The following is a 24,179-nucleotide window of genomic DNA, read 5'->3' as shown; positions in this document are numbered from 1 at the left end:
TCCCCCTCCAAGGACAGATTGCCCACTGCTTGACTAACAGAGCAGGTCATAAGACAGCATAGCTTCCTGTTAATTCAAAACAAAAATCCTGATACAGAATGGAACATTTGATAATCCAGTGATAGGGGTTATTTTCTAATATACAGTTCCTGTTAAGTATCATTGTCAGTGTAACATTTAAACATTCTGCTTCTGTTAGAGAAATCACTACATGTGGGAAGGCTGCCTTGGCTTGAAACAACAAAATGCTACCAATGCCACTCCATGAGTGGAAGAGTCAGAACTTTTGCGCCACTTAAATTGCAATTAAAAACACGATCCTCAACTTCTAGACTGATATACTGACAACCTTCAGCTTGCGCTGTCCATTTTTCTGAGATTATGTAAGAGGTTCTGGTCTCACAAGTATAGCTAGTCCTGAAGACTTTGGGAGCTTTTGTGGAATTCTTTGGAGTTTGAGCCTGTTTACTCACAGCACTGGGAATGCAGCCGATGAGAAGTGTTATTCTCTAACGCACAGAAGACAAAGCTGAGAGTTAGCAGCTCCTCAGTTCTAATTCCAACCATATCACTGACTCACTGTACGGGTTTGGGACATTTCACTGTCTCTTGGCCCCCATCCTGCTCTTTATGCAGGAAAATTCAAATGGTTTTATAGAGCCCCACTGAAGTCAGTGCAACCTATACGTATTCTTCTCCAGGAAGTTCTCATTAGTAACGAAGAGACAGCACACTGATGACTCACTGTTAGGATGCTTAGTTTAGGATCATGTAAAAATGGGTAGCACAGAGAACTGTAAAAAGCTACAGCTGCCTCTATAAAAGGTCTCTGTATCTGCACAGATGGATAATATTCAGATGAAGGCAGTCATTAGCCTTCTGCTGTGCTAAATACCAAACCAGCTGAAATAGTATCAATTTCTTCATTGGGCTAGTGCATGGTCTGATGACTGACCATTCAATTAAATCAGGATTTTATTAATTTTAAAGCATCCTAATATCTCTCTCTCAAAAGAGCAAAAATACATGTTTTGATATGAACGTTGCTACCACTGAAACTGCAAGATCTAGTAGAGCAGAGGCAGCAAAAGGGTTCCTTTTGAGGTAAGGGCAAAAGTCTCAAGTTAGCTGGAAAATAACTTTTAATTGCCGCTGGCAATTTCTTCCTAATTTCTTGTTTCCCCCTCACCCCTGGTGCTGGCTGTCCTTGTTACTGATTCATCATCTTCCCATCCATGAAACTTGTTTTTCATACATCCTAATGAGATAGGAAAGACACCTTGCTTCTGTCAACTTATGTCTGGTTCAAGTCATGCCTCTCACCATGGCAAATTCCTGTACCTCCTCTTCTTGCTTACACTTTTCCTGTACTACTTTCCCACTCACTTCAGTGGGACTGTGATAGATGTGGAGACACAAGGTAATAACCTAAGATCAAAAAGAAAGATGTAAAAGTTATATGAAGACTCATGGTCATATCAGGGAGACTGGGTTAACTATTCAGTGGTGGTTAGCTGTTAAGAGTGCAATGAATAGATTCATGGATCTAATTCAATATTGGGAGGAGGGAAGGGGATGTCTGGGGAAAACAACATAACAGCTCTGAATCTGCAAGCTTCCCCACAGTCACAACTGGGGAAGCAATTGCACACAATGACATACTTCCAGGCTCCAGGCCAAAGTGACACTGCTGTTCTGCTAGTGCAGAGAACAAAGAGCTCAAAGAGCATTAAACAGTTAAAAAGACATTCCTAGAAAAGGAGTGGGGATTCAATTGTCAGGGCCTGTGTGGAAAGATAGGCTGCCACCAAGGGAGGCTGTAGAAAAAGAGTTTGAAGGTGGTGGGTGTTCCCCAGTTCCAGAGAATTGTGACCCTTAGGCAAAGGCGGGCATGTGTATAGATTGATTTATTGTTTCAAAGATCCGTTTTTATTTAAACTATTTAGTTCTATGCAACTAATGCTTTCTGTTATAAAGGGACCAAACAGCCTCTAAAACTAACAGCCATTGCTCTCAAGTGCAACAAAATACGCAGTTAGACCTGGGACAGCAGCTCAAGGCACGATTCTGAGAGCTGGCAAGCATGAGGTGGGTTTAATAAGATGACCTACCAGGTCCTCTTGAAGAAGCTCTTGAAGAAACCAGGTGGTACAGTTAACTTGGTGAATGTGATGGGAATTATTCACAAGCTTACAGCATGCTAAGCTACTTGGCTAGATTGATGCTCAAATTATCTCACTTCATACATTTCAGCTGCTTCTCAAACTCTCTCTCTCTTTCAATTAACTGATTTTGGTTCATTTGCTATCTACCCCTGTCCCACCTCATGTCAAATTTGACTCAAAACAGAGCCTATCAGTTGGTAGGACAGATAATATCAGATGTATTATTTTTAAAAACGTTTGCCTGTTACTTCTTTACCCAAGTAATTTCTTGCTTTTGTCTTAATCAGGACATAATCCTACAAAAAAAGTCTTCTCCATCTAACCAGAGAGTTGCTTATCTCTCACTCTAGTAATCTGAAGAGCAGAGACATTCAGAGGAGTGGATCCAGCATCAGGCCCAGCGCAGATTCTATAAATACTGAATAAGAGAGTTCATAACTTGAATCTGGACAAAGATATGCCCTTAAATATTGATTAAACTTAGCTAAAGTAGCTTTTATTACTGCAGAAAGGGTATCCTTCCAAGCAGCCCCAATGATAAGAAAACATGTAAGAAACGTACAACAGTGTGCAAACCCTAGGTCAGGTAAAATCCATAAACAGCTAATCACTTATGGAGCCCAAGAATTAGAGTTTCAAATGCTGCCACTTCAGAGAGATTCAGAGTCTAATAACTATTCCCCTAAACAAAGGAAGTAGTTTCTTATTTCCATCTTAATAAAAACACTTTTCTCCAGCACTTTCACCTCCTTTTACCTCCTATGTATTGTGAGACAAACGTATACAGTGTTCACTATGATTAAGTTTAAAGACAGTCTGCAAGATGAATAAGAGAGTTACACTTTGGCACGCATACAGGAAAAAGAAACCCGACATCCCTACAAGCCCAAAGACAGAGTAGCCTTATCTACCTTCTAGACCAAAAGCCAGCCTGGCCACAGCCTTATCAAGGCTTAGAGAATTTCTCTCATCATTCAATTCCATGAGAAGGGCAGCCACTTCCCTGCCACTAAACATTAATAATGTTGTCTGAAGTATCTGTGGCAGACAGATTCATTTCCTACTGGCTCCATCTAGGCTTGGTAGCCTTACACTTCACTAGAGAGCACTACGACATGACAAATGTAAGTACAGTGAGAAAGCTGGAATGTTATATGCTGTAGATAGTTACAGCTGCTCATAGAAACTTCCACAATAAATTCAGACAGACATTACTTTTATACTTTGACAGTGCAGTTCATGAAATCCCAAAGAAGTTTTTCTGCATATATTCTGTATTTTGTAACATAAACCAAAACTGAGTCTAATACTCTTTACAGGACTAAGTACAAGTCATCAGATAAATAAAAAGGGCATTGTTGCATGCCAAAACATTTTATGTAGGTTCATGTGGGCTGGAGATAACTTGTTTATAATAATAGTACCTTGAAAAATAAAAGCAAACAAAAAATCCTCAGCAAACATATCTAATGCCAAGTGTTCCTACTCAAGAGCAGAAAATTTTAAAATTGTTTCTTAGAAAACTGGGTCTAAATTTTATTTTTTGATCCAGTTATTAAAATACTGAAATGATTTTTTGCTAAGGAGTTTCTTTAGTGAAACAAATAGAGTAACTGTAAAAGAAAATTGTAATTTGGAAAATAAAAGTAGAAAAAAAATGTAGACCTCTTACTTTCATGCCAACAGGGTTGAAGTGATGATGTAGATATGATTCAGTATTTGACTGCAAAGACTTTATACAGATAAGCAGCACCTTGTAATGTACCTGGTCCCATCAAACTGACTAATGAAACCTAACCTCTGCCTTCCAACAAAGAGGTTATATATTAGACTAACTTGACATCAACTGCCAGCTCCTTGCATGGTTCCTTTAAGGACCATGAAGCAGACAATGGCTGGCTGAAAGACACAGTGATTAATCACAGTTTGGCTCAGAGGACCAATGACAAATAGATTAAAATGCTTTAATCTGGCCACTTAACAGAGACACTAACCTGTAGGAGGACCTTGAATAGGATCCCTTTATCAACAGTGTAGAACAGACTTCACAGAATACATTTTAAATTTTCTTCAGTGTGTGCATCACGTCAAACTGGCCTAAAAATGAGGCTTCTGGGCCAACTGAAATTGAGGCCAACTGAAATGAAAATGAGACTTTCCAATTTTCAGAGTGTTTCTGCAATCCACAGCACACTTCAGAATATTCTGAAAAAATTTCAATTCAGAATTATCAGTTGGTGGAACTGAAATCTTTGCAATTTAGCTTGATGTGGAGGAAAAAAAATGTGGAATATCTTAAAATCTCTCTCATAATTTCTCTATGGAAAAGAAATACTCAGTTTTACTCTGTTCTATCTGGCAGTAATATTTTTGATGGTCTAGGGATTCTGCTCTTATCTGCGTAGAGATACACGATGTGCATAAATACACTCAAAAGAAAGCATGTGTTTTAACACAGTATAACATAATAGCTTTAGCATTAAAGAAAATTTCACCTTAGAAATGTAATGACATGAAACATTTAACAGTTAAGGGTGGCTATGATGCTAATAAAATGCATATGCCTGTGCACACTTAAACACATATTTCTTGACTTCTGCCATCAAATTCATAAATTTTATTCCTGTTAAAGTGGCCAGTATTTTGGACTATACATTGTTACCTTCTGGCAAGATGGCAATCATTTTCCTACAGCCTTTGCGTATGAAAATTGAGGTCACCCTAAGAAAAGATAGTCATCACATTGCATTGTTCGTCTTGGGACAGAAGCCAGACTGCTCTCAAAGAAGCTGGCTGCCTTCTAGGCTATTTGGCTAGGAAATTCAACAGGAAATGATAAGGGAACGGAACAAGACTGGAGGTGGGGTAAAACTGGTAAGATAATGAACAAGCAAAAGAAAGAAAACTCAGGAGTGAATGGAAATGTGAAACTACATATGTGCTCTGAAACATTTTGAAGGAGTAAATAGCATAAAGGAAGGAAAAAGTGCAATGTGTAAAAAAGAATGAGAAAAATCTTAGTGAACAGACTCAGCATAGAAGGAGACTGCCTTAAAGGGGATACAAAGGCATACATTAGGCAGATGGTAGCTACGATACAAGCAGCACAAGAGAACTGAATGAGTAGAGAGCAGCACTGGAAAGAAACAAAGTTAGCAGAAGTCAGCTGAAGAGTTACAGAATTAGAGGTAGCCAGTGCAGGAGGCAGGGAAATAAGAGGCCCCAACCTTGCAGCATCAGGTGAAAACATGCGTATCAAAAGGTGTCCACTCGAAGCTGTGTGTTCACCTCAGAAAGACCTCAGAAATACAGCAAGGCTCTTCTCAAAATGCAAAAACTGCTGACATTAGACTATTCCCTGTACTCATGTCACAAAACACGCATAGTGCCACACACTTGCATTTAAAGGATGCTGTCATTGTTAGGCCAACTCTATGCACTGATTCGGCACACTGCCTCAGAAACAAAGGAATGCAACATCTTCAGGATCAGGCTGAGTTACAGCGGATTTTAAGTCTTTGTCAGAGCTTCAAAATTTGGAGAACCAACATTTTAATGACAAATGCTGTTCATTTGCAAAATATAATATTTTATTGCATCTCAAATGCTCCTTTGCCTGGGAATGAAAACATTTCACAAGTACACAAAGTGTAATACCATAGTATTACAAAGTGCAATAGCCACAAAAACAGATGGCAAATTTCATTGTGAAACTATGATGGGTATCTATCTCCTTTTATGCATAACATACATACTGAGATGCAATGTAACATACCTGCACGATACCTTACCATCACCAGGTTAAAAAAAGAGAGTGCTGAAAAGTCCTTCCATTGTTTACTTTGGGCCATTCTGGAATCTGGCCTCGTGTAAGTCACAAAAGTCAGGAGAGATCAGATTGGAATTTTTGTACTAGATCCGTCACCTTGTTCCTGTCTACTATCATATGCATCAGCTGCCTTACATTTGTGTATGGAAATATTTATTCTGTCTTATAAAACACAGTATTATTTTAACAAAGTTAAACCAAGACATTAAAAAGTAATTTCAACCTCAGATCTAGACTGACAGACTTACCTGCAAATGCTTTTATTTTTCACAAACTTTTCCCTGAAGTGCAATGCTAGGAATGAAAGTCACTGCTCTCCTCCCTTAATGAAAAACCCCTGGTGTTTTCATTGAAAAAAGTACTAATTGCAGAAACTGCACAAGGAAGGAACAAAAGTACCGAAATATCGAGCAACTTCTCTCTCAGTTGGATAGCAAATTGGCTCTTTGTGAGGCACTGCCTCAAAGGACCATTCGTAGCTTCTGAATCTTTGGTATGAGTATTCTTTCAATGTTTGTAATTTAATATAATATTTTCTGATCTGAAAGCTATTTTCTTCAAGTTAAAATTCTGAAATACCATCAAAAACGTAAGATCTTTTAGTTATTCAATTCAAAGCCACATAAGCTGCATTCTGTTTTGAAACGTCATCATTTTACCTGTGCATTGTAAAATGAAACCTAGCAGCAAGCAGCATCAAACTCAAATTACTAGAGAGCAGTGTACCTAAGTAGAAAATGCATCCAGCATAATAAGTGGGTACTTATTAACATAATGTTAGGAGCTTTTGGTCAACATCAGCGAACTAGCAGTTTCACAGTCATTTGGAAATGTGACCCTACTAAACATACTCCATATTTTCATCATTTTCCTCACATGCTGCCATTCCATATAGATCTTTCTCCTTTTTTCTTCCATCTCAGCATTCCTCTGCAAGCGCATATTCCCATGTCCCCAGATTTCTCACTCTCAAGTCTGACTCACTGGTTCCCATTACAAATAAGCGTTAACAAAATATCCCTTAAATTACTGAGAGGACATTGCTTGTGCTATGGGATTTAATGCCCTCCTCTGCAAGCAGAAGTGGCAGCTTACCAATATGCTCCTCACTGTGCAACGTACAGATATCCAGTGCCAGACTTTAAATTGCTCAACAGCAAGTTTTAAATCATCCTGCCGAGGAGTCTGTAGGGAGACATACCAGTCTTTCTGCAGAGCGAGATCAATGAGCTGTGGAGACACACTGGCCAGGAATCTCCCTTTCATCTAGATATACACAGTGTGACACACCAGGTGCCAGCTTAACTGCTATTCTTACGGGAATGAGCAACTTTTACATTCAAGAGATGAGTACATTTTTTGAGTTTATAGATTATTTTTAATGCGTCAAAGATTTATCGTGGGAGTTGAAGGGTTGAATAAAGTCAGCCAAAAGAAATTCTCAAACTTAGTGTGATGCAAGATATCAGAGACTTACAGAACTTTACCATAATGTTGATTCTGCTTATGAACTCTCCTCTGCTGGCATCCCTGACTCAGTTATTTTCTGTTCAGTGACATGCCTTTTCATAAATGCGAGCGCCAGACTGAGCCTATGAGCAATCTTTATCTTATGCACACAATTACAGGTATCTATTTCCCTCCTCCCTTTTTTTTTTTTTTTTTTTTTTTGCTCCTTCCCCCCCCCCACCCCCACTTCCCATCTGGAAATACAACTTTCCCCTATTTAGTTAAATTTTTGCAAGGCTGCACAGGCTGTCTGGAACAGCAAATGTAACCCGAAGAAACTGAAACATACCCAGAACAGGAGTAGACAGATGAGTGCCAATATCTCGGTTGTACACAGAGAAAGGGAAGGTCGAATTGCAGCCCTATAAAAAATGCTTCTCCCTGCTTATTGACCTGTTTCTAGCAACATCTGAATCTGTGCCTAAGGTCTACTGATAATCGCCTTCGATCAAAATGGAGCTTTTCCTTACTCTCACTTTTTTTAAATTTAAAATAAAAGATTTTGAAAAGATTGACTTGTTTCTTGTTACAGTCGTAAGCCAGAGTGTATTTCACACCATTTAAGAAAAGATGAAATTATATACCAGTTAAGTGAGTCTTAAAGATGGATATTTGCTGTCCATACCAATATGAGATCTTCTGATAATTATTTGCATTTCTAGCCACCAAAGATTTGCAAACTCCATACTTGACTGTCATATACAGTAGCTGCTTCTCTCCTCCCTCACTTTTTTTTTTTTTTTGAAATTGGTCATAACTTTTCAAGATTTTCCTCTGCAGGGGTTTAATGAGTGTTGCTTCACCAGCTCTTTTATCTCCTCAGTTCCTATGACAGGCTAGGTGGTTCCTAGGAACAGGCTGGTTCCTAGGAAAGCGGTAGTCCTCTGGGCAACAGTTCTGTAGTCCTCATTCGACAGTGAGAGAAGTGAAAACACTCTTGCTCTCAAAGAAGTGCTATACTGGAACAATGCATTTAATGTTGAACATCTCTAGCTCCAAGATGCAAAGAAACCAGAAAATAAAAAGGGGGAAAGAGTTAATGTATTTATATGTTAGTTTGCATGGGACACCTGCTCTCTCTACAGGAGGAAAAAAGATACATTTGAAGATTTTTGGTGTGATCTTTTAAGATAAAATTTTTCACAATAAGGTAAAACTTTTGCTAGCTGTCATTGCAGTTGTGCACAATCTGACGACACATATGCAATTTGTATTTCAGGGCATGCAGCAACTGAAATAAATTATGTGATGATGCAGCTGAACAGGAAGCTTGCAAAGTTCAAAATTATATTCTTCTTTCAAACAACATTGAAAAGGAATTGTGGAAGATGACGTCAGCTTTTCTCAGCTTTCTTGCCGATCACATGTAAAAGGCAAGATATACCGGCAGATACTTTTCCAGAATTTTCAAAGTATGAACACAATGCATAGCCTACTAATGACACATTAAAATATAAAGTGGAAGGAGAATGGTAAAAACAACTTATGTCCCTGAAAACCCCAAATATGCCCTGTTTAGATTTTTTTTTATTTATTACTTAATCAAGAAGAAGCTATATTACATGGAAGATTTTCACTTAAAAGGATACATCTTTAGGTTAGACATAGCATGAGAAATTTCAACCTAAACAAAATATTTTTGAGAATGTTATAAATAACCCAGATAACAATTTTGATTGGAATGCTCCACTTAGCCTTGGCTGCAGCGTAACCATAAAAAATAGTACTGTTAAGAAAACTACAATAGACCTTTTGGCAGAACTATGCTTTCAGTGTAATTTTCAGGTACATTTTTCTTTTTATTGCTACTGTATTTAACAGTTTATCATGCATAATTTTCTCTACAGCTGGTATTTTCCGTTGCTGCTCTATTTCATCTGACAGAACTGAACAAAAGCAGTAGAAAACTTGAGAAAAATTAATTTGTTTTTAACCTTGCACCATTTTTCATCTTTTTTTCCCCATCTTCTTGTAAAGAAATACGAAGTCTGACACTTCAGTGTTTATCTTGTGCATATAAATGCCAGGCAGACCAATATACAAGTTGAAATGCTGACTGAAAAGTGTTTAAAATAAAAACTGGCTGACTGCTTTCCGTAAAACACATACACTTTTAATGTATCAGTAACAAAAAGTAATATCACCTTAGGAAATACCATCTATGAAAAGCCTTTGGGTAAATTATTGTAAAACAGTGTGACTCATATCTGCAGAGACTAAATAAGGAACAGACACTATTAACAAGCAATTCCTTTCCCTACACGGTCCGTATGGAAACTGGGATATAAAATACCCTAGAAGTGTTGCCCACAGCATAAACGTTTATTAAACAAAATACTGGAATGGAGAGAGAAGAGGAAAGAAAGGGAGAGAAAGTAAGATGCTCAAATTAAAAAAGAAAAGGGGATAAAGTTATTGTATGTTTTATAAATAATGATCATAATTAAAGTACTCTACATCAGGTAGCACCCTGGCAAATAATTCTCCCACAATGGTGGCATTTAAAGTCTCACCATACCTGTCACTTAAAGATTTTACTGCCAATAAAAACCCACATAAAATTGCCTTGACCATCAACGTACTCACCCTCTCTTCAACTTTAGCAGCAGAGAATAATACAACTAACCTTATGCATGTAGAAACAATTAACAGCTGTTCATTGACAAAGCACATAACAGGATATTCTAGTCTTCCTGAGGGTTAATGATATTTTTGTGACTGATTCCAATGGAGTCAGGTTTTTACCCCTGAAATATTACTGTTGAGACCTTCATATAATCTAGTCATGCAGGTATAAATAACATCATTAGAATTTGATGGAGATAGGTCATCACAGAGTAGGTAGAAAGCCCTCATTCCATCACACCAATAACATCAGCAAGGACTATAAGCCAGTTTCTTGAATGAATAGCTTTTATTTCAGTGGCACAAGTAGATGTCCATCATCTATGGATCTGTCCATACAGGCTGAGATTTTGAAAAATGTCATGTTGTACATTCTTGCACCTTTTTCCAGCACTTATTCTTCTGTCAAGATTTTTCTCCTTTGTCCTCTCTCAATACTCAAGAGGGCCTCACATCAAAGCATCCTTTCTTTCACAAAGAACACTTGAAATGGCAAGTCAAGCAAATAGCCTAAAGAACAACTTTAGGTGTCAAGTTGAACTATGATGGCAGACAAAATATTTTCCACAGGAAGGCTTTGATAACAGTTGCTTTACCAAAGAAGATTCTTTGCTTCTAGGGAAAAAAAAAAAAAAGCCTGCTTTCCTTGGAAAATTTTTTATCCTTACTGCTGATTTGGCCAACCTATTTTAATTCCCAAAAGGCAGCAAAGAGACCTTGAGTTGGCCAGTCCTGAAATGGCACTGTGCCAAACTTCTCTCAGAGGTGAGCTAAAACCAAGACATCAAAGGTTTCCAAACTCTAAACCCAGCCTCTTCCTAACAAATAAAATCTGTATACAGGAAGATTTAAACTGGGTAAAACAAGCCAGAATTAAAATTCTGGGACGAGAGGAAAAAAAAAAAAAACCTACCTCTGATATTTGGGATAGATGATTTTTAGTCTTATTTTCAGAGACTTCCTGAATTTCAGCTAATTCTAAACAGCGCCTTCTGGCCTGCTGGGCATGTCTCCTTCCTCTCATCACTTCCAAGTCTTACCTTGGCTGTGCTCGCTGCTTCCCAGGAACCTCCCAGCTTCCTTGCCCACTGCAGGCTCCCCGATTCCTGCTTCTCTTCTTCCCTGTCTCATCCTACCTCTAGGAGCTACTGTCTAGGTAAACATGTTCAGTTCCTTTCAGGCTAAAGACACCCCTGCCCTAGAAGGACCCAGTGGAGAGCCATTTTTCTCTCTGCTGCTTCAGTGCATGGCAAAATATAGTCTATTCATGCAGTGAACTGAAAGAGAATTAAATGATTGTACTGGAATCTCATTCTTCTCTTACGCTTTAGAAGAAAAATAAAAGGAAGAGGTTTTGTGCTTTTTTAGTTAATTTAAAGAAAAATATTTTGTAGTGAAAGCTTTTGGGAGGGTTGTTTGCTTGTCTCTAGCAAACTAATTCAGTATTTCAGAAAGGAAAAGACTGTTTTAAAAATACCATTCTTTAAAAAAAAACACACAAAAATATAAATGGAAATTATCTTGTACCAAGTTGGCAGCTAAATCCCTGCATAGGAACCTGGAGATAGTATTTAAATGTCAGCTCAACTTAGTTGTGAAGAGAGATACTTAATTACATAAAATTAAGTCAGAGAGTTAGTAAAGTGAAACACATCCCCAGAGAGCTTCTCCCCTGTGTTAACATTTACATCACACTTGCAATAGGAGCAGAACCCAGTTTTCTTAACTGTAAGATTACTTGTTCCTAAATGTATCCACTAATACTAGACATATATACTTGACCTATTAATTATATAGGTGCTTAAGCAAAGTTATCGATGATTTCCAACATCAGTAATCTGATATCTGGGACAATTATGTCAGCTGAGCATTCTTGAAAAACAGGCCTATTGCTGTTAAGTAACCTAAACATGACCAATATCAATCATTAACAGGATTGAAGCTTCAAGTTCAGTAAATGATAAGGCGTAGCTTCACTATCCTTCTAAGGTCACTCAAGTTGCTAAAAGATGTAGCATTATGTAACTGTGTTTACCATTTCCATGTTTGTTTCCATTTTTTTAATCTGTCCTTATATAGCATTTATTATTTATGAAAGAGCTGATTAAATCAGCACTGTTTCTATATACAAAGAATGAGCACAATGTAATAGCACGCAAATGAAAGCAAGCTTCATAGTTCTCTTAGTATATGGCACAGACTGTGTGGCATCTTAGTTCTTTATGCCATATATGCCATGTTTGCATGAGGCTGTGATTTGTGCTATGATTTGGTTTGATTCTTTTATTAAGATGGGGTCAACGGACTTTTTGCTCTCTCTTCCTCCTCCCTCTCCTTTTTTTCAGCTTCATAAGACAAATATTTACAATATGTCATATCTTAATACCTTGAGTTGTTTTCAGTAAATATGTGAATGGAAAATCTTAACTTTCAGACCTGAAGCAAGTCTCCAATTGCTTGGATTCATAATGACATAGTAGTTACATGCTCTACCAAAAATATCATTGATGGAATGGACCTGAAAAAGCTGTAGCACAAAGTGACATTAATGTTTCATTCACAGACTACAATTATTTGAGAAAAAGAAAATAAATGTTTCCATTAAAAAAAAATCAAAAAGATGTTCAATATGTTGTGTGCTAACGAGGTGAGGTTGATTGGTTTCTGTGTGATTGCTCGCAGTAACATTCTCGGAGGGAAGCCTTTGAACAAACAAACAAACGTACCTTTCTTGCAGAATAAGTTTGTTTTCCTTCTTCCAGAACTCTTTGAAGTCAGAACTGAATTCGTGCCAAATACTGAAGAAAGAATGTGGGGACACCTCTTTCTCTCCCATTTTTGGTTTCATCCAGAAATAGGCTGCAGTTTCCAAAAAGCTGTCAAAGAAAACAAAAGCAGCAAGCATTTCAGTACTCACTGATGCAGAATTTTTTTTATTACTTTACACTGACATGGCATATAGCTATTTTTTGCAGCAGCTCTAAAATATAATAATATAAAAATGTAACAGTTCTGAACTCTTTGGACGCAGATAGATATACAATATAAGATGATTCTTTTGTAAAGGCGGGGGTCTGGCACTTACCATTCGTTCTGTTTTTGACCAAAGTATTTTCCATTTCAAAAGCTAAAATTAGCACACACTGTAAATTCAGACACACCTGCCCATATACTGACTTTCTGTTGTGTTTAAAGCAATTTTCAAAACGCATAGTCAAAGCCTATAAAGAGTGTAAACAAAGTTCTTCAAATTCTGTTAAATCTATGCACACAATAGGATAAACAGCTTAGGTGGAAGCATATACAGAAAGGTTGTTAAACCTCAAGCCTGCTGTACACTAAACAAAAAATGGTGCAATGGAAAACTGGGCCAGGAACAACTGTGCTAGAAAACAGCTATCCATCATGATTCTACCATAACTATCTGACATTCATTTCTGAATGGAGTGGTTCAGCCCGCGTAAAGTAGCACATGAAGCATAAAGCTCAGGTAAGATTTATTGCTGAAAGGCCCAGAGCATATCCACAATGCTGAGAGCGAGACTGTGTTTGCAATTAAACTGAACAAATTTCCAAATTCAAATTACTTTTATTTTATTTCAAATTTAAGAATATGTAGAAATATTATGCTGAATTATATAGGAAGCTATGGATTAACTCCTTTAAGAACTAATTGCTTGGCTAACTATTACTCCATTTTATTTTTTGACTTAATGTTTGTAAATACCAGAGCTTTTAAAATCACTTCAGATCTGAAGCTCAGAGTGTAAATGTTTGGAAAACAGGTTACGTTACGAGAAATTCTATGAAGAGCTGTCTCTTGAAATATAATTCTAGATGTGTAGCTCATTCTTACTACTTACTGATCGGTATGACCACTTTCTATGAAACACACATCACTGTTCAGAAGACTTTAGTAGTGAGGAAAAATTTTAATTCCAGTGCAGTGGATGGAAATGTCATTCGATTCACAGAAGTCATATCCTTATCCATGGACTGCTATAACTGCAGAGCGAGTGCTTTGACAGTTGCCATAATTCAAAGTATTTAATGGACACAAGGATTCAATCATTCAGAAGGGACAGCCTCACAAAATCTCTGCAGAACTGTTTTTCTTATCTCTCAAAATTCAATACTCCAATCGTTTTCCCCAACATGGACAATAAATTATCCTATTTCTGAATAAGAATTTCTGCAGCTTAAAAATGTAACATTTGAGTACAGATCAAATTTTAGTACATTCCTTTTTCTATTAACTTATAATTCACTATTTCCATATGCTGAAGCAAAATGAAGCTGTTGAGAAGAGCAAAGATGGACATCAACACAGACGACAAAACCATCCTCACTTTTAAACCTATCACATTGGTATCTGAAAGCCATCTCACCTCAGCATACTATTCCCCCAGCTCTCACAGTCAGCCTATCACTCCTTGATTAAAGTAGATTCAAGAAGTTAAAAGAATTTATCACTTTAGCAGTGGCAGGCTATTCTGTGAGTCAGTACTTGGTTAATCAGTAGAACATCCTTTTTTTTTTTTCTTTTTTTTTTTTTTAAAGGAACTAAACATTTATAGATGAGTGATACCAAGGATTAAACTACAAAATTCCATTTTTCTTATCTACTCACATTTTTCCTACAGTTTTATACTGGAGAAAACATTTATCATCTATCCTATGCTCCCATGGTACAATATCACTCAAAAAGAGTATATCCCTGGCATTTAGTCATCTGCACTTTATTTTGAACTTCTTGCTTACTCTATCAAGACTGCAGTGCAGACAGTTGTGGGAAGTACTTTTGGTTTGGGTTTTTTTTTTTTTCCCCTCTCCAGATTTCTTGTCCTGGAGCTGGCTAGAGAGGAAGATGTATAAATAGCTGCTTTGATCTTTCAGAATGAACTGCCAATAGTTTTGAAGGGACACGAGCAATATAGAACAAGAGAGAAACTTGGAGCCATCAGCCAAGTCAAAGGCTTATTATCAGCATTATTAGGAATTCATTTTTAATTTATTTTTAAGAAAGCCCTGTTAAAACAGGTCATTAGTGATCTACAGAACATACAATGGCCATTCACTGTCAGATTCTTTTCACTTTATTATTGTCTGCAGAATGATTTGAAGAGGCTTCTTTATGTGAACTTTTGATCTTTCTGAGTAATATTCTTAAATTTGAGGTAATGAGCTAGAATTTCCTCACAGAAAAACATCCCAAGAAACAGGAAGCCAAGACAAAGTGAAATTCCTACTGCACATAAGTACACTCAAAAAATTCATAAACAGCACTAATATTTACTGGAGGCACAAAGGATTTCATTATCCTTCGATTATTCCTACTGTCTTTCGAGAACAGAAGGGATGGTTGTTTTTCCTCTTTGAAAATCTTGCTAAGAACCGCTGGTATAGTCAGTACAACCTTACACATGCCTACAGCTGTGGCTAATAGCTACTATTTAGTTTTTAGTATATGGACAGAAGAGAAATGTTCAGCCAGGTTGCTTACCTCCCTGGCAGTTAGTTTTGGAGGTAAGGGAAGTAAGCTGCCTGTGAAATGTGAAACACCGGCAGTTGTAGCAGGTTGTCATTGCTAATATGTCACACTTTTCTAACATCTGTTAAGAAAGCATAGGATACCAGCTGCAACACAGTAAGGCTTCAGAGCAGAACTCTCCATGAATCAAGTACTTCTCCTATGCATGCAGGTGAAACAAAGTCAAGCCAGTTACTATAATTTCTTCAGCCAGAGAGGTCTCCCCAGGTTTAGCAGTTAACAGTCTCTCAGACCACATTTAGAAGACATATGGAAACTTGCCTGCTGTACTTTTGATGCTGTCATTCTTGTACTACAAGACAAAGTGGCATGATTCACACATGAAAGACAAAGTAAATAAAGTGAATCCAAATGCATCAAATAATAAAACATGGGCAGCAATAAATCCTCTGTATTACCATGCTCTGTAAATATCTGATTTAGAAGTGTTTACATATGTCAAACTAGACATATCTCAAAGCTGACTGCAGGAGGGGACCCACATTTCAGATACAAAGAGGAATTTGGATAACACTGCAATAACCCTAAGAATAGATATCATTCTTTCAAATTTCCGCCAGGCAGCAAATACCTTCTCCGGTGCATTTCAGTGGGGCAACCCATTCAAATATGCCTGCTGATCCTCCAGCAGATTCTGGAGCAATACATCTACAAATACCATCTATATTGTTCCTGACTAATTGTGCAGGCACACATACATTTTGAATAAAATAAGGGGCTGGGGTTGCGAATGCTTACATTCCTGTACCCAGATTAATTTCTGCAACATATAATTTTGGGAAACTCATCTGAGCTCTCTGTGTCTCATTTCACCTATCTGCAAAATGAAATATTTATTACCCACATATGTACTGCAAAGCTTCTTTAGCCTTCATTAAGCATTGGGAGATTCTCAAGTAAAAAGGGCTCTTATGTTTCCACACTCTTAGTTAATGTCTGAAAAGAAAAGAATGTGCATTAGAAAAGAGGTAGCAGTCATGGAAGAGGGAAGGAAGGGCATGTGAGTTATTTCCAGGGATTAGGAGAGGTAAAGGAGGTCAGTGGCTTTGCTCCAAACAGCATGACTTTTCAAGCCTGATTAAAAATAAGGCAGTGATGTTCACCCCACTGTCTTATCCTGACATGGCAAAAGCCAGAATTTTTTAAACAGATTTCAAAGCGGTTTTCATATCTCACATGCTGACCTCAAAGGATAATTAAATAACATTAAGTCTCCTAAAACAGTGAAAGAGGTGTTCATCCTTGACAAGTAAGTTAGGAAATAAGATTATGAGGGACAGTCGGCTCCTTTTTCCCTTTTCTCATCTTCTCATTTCCTTGTTTCAATTGTTGGTGTAATTCAGAAAAATCACTGCAGGCTAAGATGACCGAACTCACTGCTTACTCAAATATGGAAATTTGATGAATGAATCACTGGACTTTTCTGGGTGCTCCTTTGTGTGCAACTATGTAAATTATTTTTCTGTTTAGAGGGAAGGAAGGGATGGAGGCACTAAGCCAAACCAAATTTAATTACACGAGAAAAAAATTGTCATTCACTTTGCAAATGGCTAATTGACGACATTTCTAGCGAATAGGTCTGATCCATTAGGAATATTTTAAAAGCAGCTACGGATTACTCTATTTTTTTCCATTTCATTCTGAAGCCAGTTAGAAAGTTGGAGTTGCAGACAACGATTCAGACTCACGTCTGCTGTGTGTGATGCATTGGCTGACTGATTTTTCCATTCACCTGGCCAGTTTATAAATATCCACAAGATACGTTTGTGCACATGCATGCGTGTATGTGAATGCATGCACTGGGTCAAGCAAGAGGGTGGGGAGAGGAGACAGAACAGTTGGTAGCTAATACAAATACTTCTTTTGTGCAAGAAAAGCAATAACGAGACAAATCAAAAATGCTAGGTAATGGATCGCAGTACTTTCACCTCAGCATCAGCTGATCAGGCTTCAGTGGCCAAACAAATAGCGAAGTAACTGTAGGTCCAGACATGTCTTGAATTTCACTGGTAATGACACTATTCCTGGCTGACCTTTCTGAGAAATAGCGAATACACACAAACACACACACGCGCGTGCATGTGCATACAAACACACACACACACACATCCCATCAGGTTTCCAAAAACCGCAAACAAAAATATCTGCAAGAGTAGAGATTAGTATCAATGTGGATTTAAAAGTAAGAAAATTGTTTCTACAGCACTGCAACAGAGATTCTGTATTGTTTAATATGTTAAGTACTTTGGTTGAAGTTAAAATCTGGATATTCTTGACAACTTGGGTTTCGTTTTTTGCTGTATATCAGAGGAAGTTCTGATTCAAGTAGGAGCTGCTAAGGGACATCCCAATGGGATGAAAGCCATTTAGGATTAAGCATAGCTTATCAAAAGAAACAAGAAAGAGAATAGGGGAGAAAGGACCATGCTTGCCTTTTACTACTTGAAATCTGACACAAATTATATTTAAAAGCCAAACTGAGTTTGGCAGAAAGTGCAAAAATGTTCCCCCTGTATTTATAACCCCACAGAGATCAGGAGTACAGTATATAGGTAACAGTAGCTGCTTCCTGGAAAAGCTGATCATATGAATTATCATATTCATCCTCATTTTGTTTTATAAAGAGGACTTTTTTTGGATGTATTTTCTTTGTATTTTAAATAGCTGAAAGCATTAATAAAAGTTAGTCTTATGACTTGCAGGATTCCAAGCAGTTCAACAAAGTAACACCAAATTATCTGATAAAATGAAACTGAGAACTAACACCCTGATTATTGAGATAGCACAAGACTGTGAGGAAACTTAACATGCACAGCATCCTAAGCAGCCCCTCGTCACCTGTTGACATATTTTGTTGAGGGTTCTCCCTGCATCATAACTTCAGGTCACTTTATTTCACCTCCTCTCCCCCCACTTTTTTTTCAAATCATCATTGCCTCTCCTCAGTGCTGTCCTGCATAATTAGAAGTGAGAAAATACAAAAACAAACATAGATTCATTCAAAATATCCAGTACTTAAATGTTAGTGAGAAACTTTTGGGTATTTTTTCCCCTCCTTTTTCGAGGAACCAAAGGGGTATCTTTCTTATATTAAAAGCAAGTTGAGATAACATGCCAGCTTAAGTCAGTTGCCAGAATCATCAATCTCTTCTTTCTTTTGCCAAGTTATATTGTGTAACTATGGATTTTGTAATATTGTTCCTTAGAAAACAAAGGTCTCGAGAGATTTTTTCCTTTCCTCTAAAAAAAAACCTGCCAAACATTTGCAATGTTTTGAATCCTAAGTCATCTCCCTCATCTCTAGTCCCTTGAGTCCTATAAATTTATATTAAGCAGAAAAGTGTTTTATTGCCCCAACCAGATGAAAATTAACAACTTCAGCAAAAAAGCCCTCTACCTTTAAGGCACTCTTTTTCACAGCAAAACCCAGCACAAGGCATATAATGAGAAGAACAGGAAATTATGTTTTAACAGGCTAGTTTTCCTTGTAGGTAAGCAGTGTAATCTTTTTGGCCTGATATAGCTATGAATGCTTTACAACCTTAACATTTATCAACAATGATCAATGTAATCAATTATTTAAGATGATCAGTAACACAAATGCACAATTTATGTATTTTATACTTTTTGCCATGCAGTGAATGCAGCACACTCAGTAACTGGAGCAGAACCTATACAATAAGTGACACAGATTATTAAATTCAACAGGTATTGAGAATATACTTAGAACAAATACCTTAGGAAAAGTAAAATTTTAAGAGGACTGATCAACTCATGGAGTGAGCAATGAATAAAACATTTAACCAGAGCTCAAACTGCTGTTCGAGGCCCTGACATACACATAATTTCAATAGGTATGTGTTTCTTCCATCCCATTTCTCAGAAACGAAGTAGCCCCACAAAATTATGGCCACAACTGACTTAAGTGACAATTTTGTTGAAAGGTAGATTTGGGCACAAATATTTTTACAATCTTTTTAGTTGGAAAATTAATTTTACCAGGTCAATATTAAGATATGTTGGTTGAGCATGATGAAGAAACTTGCCAAGTCTCTCCCTGCAGCTTACTTTTTCTGGCAACAGCAGGTTATCACAGATCACAACTCACACTTCATTCTTAAATGAAGGAAGATTTTCCTTCTCTGGTTTTATTCATTTGTTTTTCTTCCTATTTTCATGCTCATTCTCTCTAAAACCCTAGGCTATGACAAGGGCTGTCTTTTGTTCTGATGTAAAAGTATCCTTTGGTGATCAAATGATGCCATTTTTTATTCTAGGTGGCTTAGATTAGGTTATAAATTATATCAGGAGTAAGATGCAACTGTCTTGGCAGATAGAAGTTTTCTGATGACAAAAAATAGTAATTTAGAACAGCTTTTTAAACACTACACAGAGTAAGTCAGCCTCCACTCCAGCTATTTAAAAATCAAAAGGTGAGAAAAGTTAGGTTAGAGGCATCTTTATACCTTCATTGTATCCTCTACAAAGCATTGATTGGCTGCAACTCACCCAGGAATTGGCCTACCATATTTATGTGAATCCCAATAAACTCAAATTATATTATGCATATTGAAAAGATAAGTTTCCATTCAAGAATATTGGACAGATTAAAAAAAATAAAATTAGATCATACATTAAAAACAGAGTTAAACTTGGGTACTTTTTGTCCCTGACAATCATATTCTATCAGGCCGCTCAGAGAAAAAAGCAAACATATTCTAGCATGATTCTTCTAATGCATTCGAATGACATGCACTTTCTCCTATAATGTTGAAACGATGGTTTTTAAAAGGTTTCAAACTTTCTCTCTCAAGAACATGGCTCAAGATATTTGCACTTTCCTAGTGGCGTTAGTGTAAATTGCAGTCCATTGTAATCTGCATAGTTTGCACAAATGGGTAGATTTTCTTTCTCAGAGTTTAATGTTTTTAATTTTATTTTATCATGGACACCCTGCCCATGCATGCCACCTTTTCTGTAGATACCTACATAGCTCTGTACTTAACTGGGCACTTACAGCACAAGCATATGTAAAGCAAACTCCTGTAATTGTGGGTGCTGGAAAGTAAGGCTCAGTAACACATTCAAAAGAAAATTATTCTTTCTCTTTTTTTAAAAAAAAAGAAAACATAAGCTTCAAAGATATTAAATAAACTGTGGCTGGTTGAACTTGAACAAGTAATAAGGTGCAAGTAGATACAGAATACAGAGGTAAAATGAATTTCAACATCAGTGATCTGACACAATCTGCTAGCCTCGCTGTGGTAAGAAACAGCTAAAGGCTTCCTGTTGAAGTCCAACTTGTCTCCAGAAGTTTCTACTGACACACCTCATCTTCACTACCTAGTACAGCAGAGGCTTTCTGAGCAATCATTCTTATTGTTTAAAAAGGTTATAATTATATATGGAGATAACATAACCTTTGTGCACTACATATTTTGTAAAAAGTTTTATTGTATTAAATATTAATAAATTTATTGATGCCAACCTCAGTCTTGTAAGCATCTGCCTGCTCCATGGTATGGCTTGCTTTTATAGCTGTGAACTTTATATAGGGTCAAGGTCAGAATTATCTAACAAAGTAGGAGCCAATTTGCCTTAAACCTAGAGCAGACTATTTAGACAGAAACTGCACACATGCTTTAACAGATTCCATACACATGTAATATTGTCACACTCAGAGTGTATAGTCCAGCATAGATTAAATTTTGTACACATGCATTTAGCAGAACATATGCTAAAAGTAACAACTGAAATGAATCTACAGGTCTGACTGAGAGTATTGTCAGATGCTTTTTTCCAAAGTAGCCATAATTTTGTAAAGAAATTCTGTCAAACTAGAGATCCCAAATGCTTTCCCAACCTAAAAGAGTTTGGGGGGGGAGAGAGAGAGAGGGAAAAACAAGTTATTTTTAATCAATGTATATGTTACAAAATCACTTATACAATCTATTCCAATCATAAATTTTGCTCATAAGGAATTTAAAGTGGGCTATAGGTAGGAGCATCAGTCTTGGCTGACCTACAATCCTGGCTTTCACTTACAAAGGAAGCCAAGTTTGATAAAAATTTCTTGGTATAGCTAAAGTTGTAATAGTTATAGTTAATATTTTGGTGCTCAGATCAAACTTAGGTTTCAGTTTCTATTGTTTGAAAATAATAGAATAAAGCTATTTCAAAATATTTTGACAATTTAGGACCTTCTAACACTTTAAATGCTTTTTGAAGCTGGTTCAGCTTAACCCTTTTGGATTGCTTAGGTCCAACTGAAGCTCTGAGGAGTGTTCCTTCTTCAAAGTATAAGATTCAAAGTATAAAAGGACTCTCCTTACGATACATGAATACAGGCTCCCCTAACATCATAACAGCATTGCACAAGTATAAATGGAAGGAATCCACCCTTTAGAACACAGAAACGTTCAAGGGACTTTCATATTCTTAGAGTGAGTTACAATAAAGTCCCATGAAAATAAAGTCAAAGAGTTCAAAATTTAGAGGGATGAAGTATCAGACTGAAAAGGCCTTAATAGACATTTATCTACTTCCAGTTATTTACCTCTGAACTCCTAACTTATCCTAATACATTCTCTTCACAGCAGTGAGAGCGTCTTCATCTAGATGAGAAGAAAAATAAGTAGCATTTTCCATACGGATTAAGCTTGAAAATAAGGTGGGAGCCATTGGATTAGAGTAAACAATCACACTTGATCACACTGGATATATGAATCACTGATATTCAAGCAAAGCTAGACAAACCATACTCCTTCATCTGAGAACTCTCAGGTCTGGAGTAGTTGTTTCCATCCCTTCCCAGGATTACACAAGGGTTTCGTGACGTTTCTGGTCTGTAGTGACCATTGCACTAGTTGCACTAGTTGGTTTCTTTGGGATACAGAACGATCTTGTACTTCATCATCAGACTGATTAAGGTGGAACTGTTCTCCAGACAGCAGATGAGAAAGGAAGTGGGTGCAAGTTATCCCATGACAAGAGTGCTTTTAAGACACAGTGCAGAAGGGATCTGGCTCACTAAAGCAGTTTCTAGCTTATCAAGGAATACGTCTCTTTAAAAAAACACAAACACAAAACACAAACACAAAACACAAACACAAAACACAAACACAAAACACAAACACAAAACACAAACACAAAACACAAACACAAAACACAAACACAAAACACAAACACAAAACACAAACACAAAACACAAACACAAAACACAAACACAAAACACAAACACAAAACACAAACACAAAACACAAACACAAAACACAAACACAAAACACAAACACAAAACACGGGAAGACGACTGAGGAATGAAGTGAGGAACAATAAAAAGATAACGATTTTTTTCCTAGCCACCTAATCTCCTTATATGAGAAGCACAACGGGCTTCCAGCAGCAGGCTGAGGCAACCTCTATGCTGCGGAGGGGCTGATAGCAGTCTTTCATCAGCTGGAAATTATTAAGGAAGGAATGACCTATATTGTATAAGTTATTACTGGATAGTTCCCAGATGAGTTAATACAGTTGTGACCTAATTAAACCACATCCCTTAAATTCTGCTCTTCTATTTGCACGTAGACGACAACAGCAATACAATATAATAATCCTTAAAGTGAATCTCTCACCCACATCGACCCACACACTCACATCTTTCTTCAGTTGTAACATCTCAAGAGACTACTCAGTGAAACTATCTGCTGGACACACAGTGGCAGTCAAAACAATTAGTATGCTATAGCACACTATATTTAAAGATTTAATTTCTGAATTTTTGTCATTATTTTATTAGCCATATGATTCTTTTCTTAAATTTTTTATTGTGAGTTTAATGCTATAGCGCTAACTGTTGGTATTGTTGGACACGATTTATTTTATGTATTGTTACCAGTGTTACTTAGCTGTGTAACTATATTTGCATCTTAAACTAATTTATTAATCTTTTACTCTAAGATCTGAGAACAGATCCTTGACATAAACTATAAAATAAATTGCATCAAGATGGATTATTTTACAATTCTTAAAATTAGCTTTTTGAATTAGCTCTACCCTAATCTATCAAAAGCTATGTTCCCACTTGTTCATACTAGCATTCAATGGCATTAACAGGCAACTAATTTAAAACCAATAAAATGAAATGATTTTTAAGCAAGATGCCCAACATTAAAAGACGATGCTCGTCTTGTTAGAATAAACAAAATCAGTCATGCATATGGATAATAATTCATTCACTCATTTAGCAAATAGTTTCAGAAAAGGACAAAGACATCTTTCAGGGAAAGATCAGTTACAGTGTTTCAGAAGTAACTTTCTGACTTAGCTAAACTGCTGGCTAATTTTCCATTACTGCATGTTTATGGGCCCTGATATTTTGTCAGAGACAGGATACTAAACAAGAATGATCCAGTCTGTTTAACAGTCTGTAAGCTTCTTTATACACATTTCCTTTGCTCCCTAAGTATTTACTTTTTGCTGATGCAACTAATGTATACCTACA

General features: G+C 36.9%; 1 protein-coding gene across 2 annotated transcripts in view; it reads right to left on the bottom strand.

Moving 5' to 3' along the window:
• Positions 1 to 24,179, bottom strand: part of FMN2 (formin 2) — a 195,273-nt gene that overhangs the window by 5,883 nt on the left and 165,211 nt on the right. For both annotated transcript variants that reach the window (XM_068939260.1, XM_068939261.1), the window contains one exon: positions 12,855 to 13,004. In XM_068939260.1, coding sequence (XP_068795361.1) covers positions 12,855 to 13,004 — 150 coding nt within the window. The remainder of the gene's footprint in view (positions 1 to 12,854; positions 13,005 to 24,179) is intronic.

Source organism: Struthio camelus, chromosome 3 (genome assembly GCF_040807025.1).
Source record: "Struthio camelus isolate bStrCam1 chromosome 3, bStrCam1.hap1, whole genome shotgun sequence".
NCBI lineage: Eukaryota > Metazoa > Chordata > Aves > Struthioniformes > Struthionidae > Struthio > Struthio camelus.
Note: the sequence above shows the minus strand (reverse complement) of the source record. Positions and strands in the feature narration are given on the sequence as shown.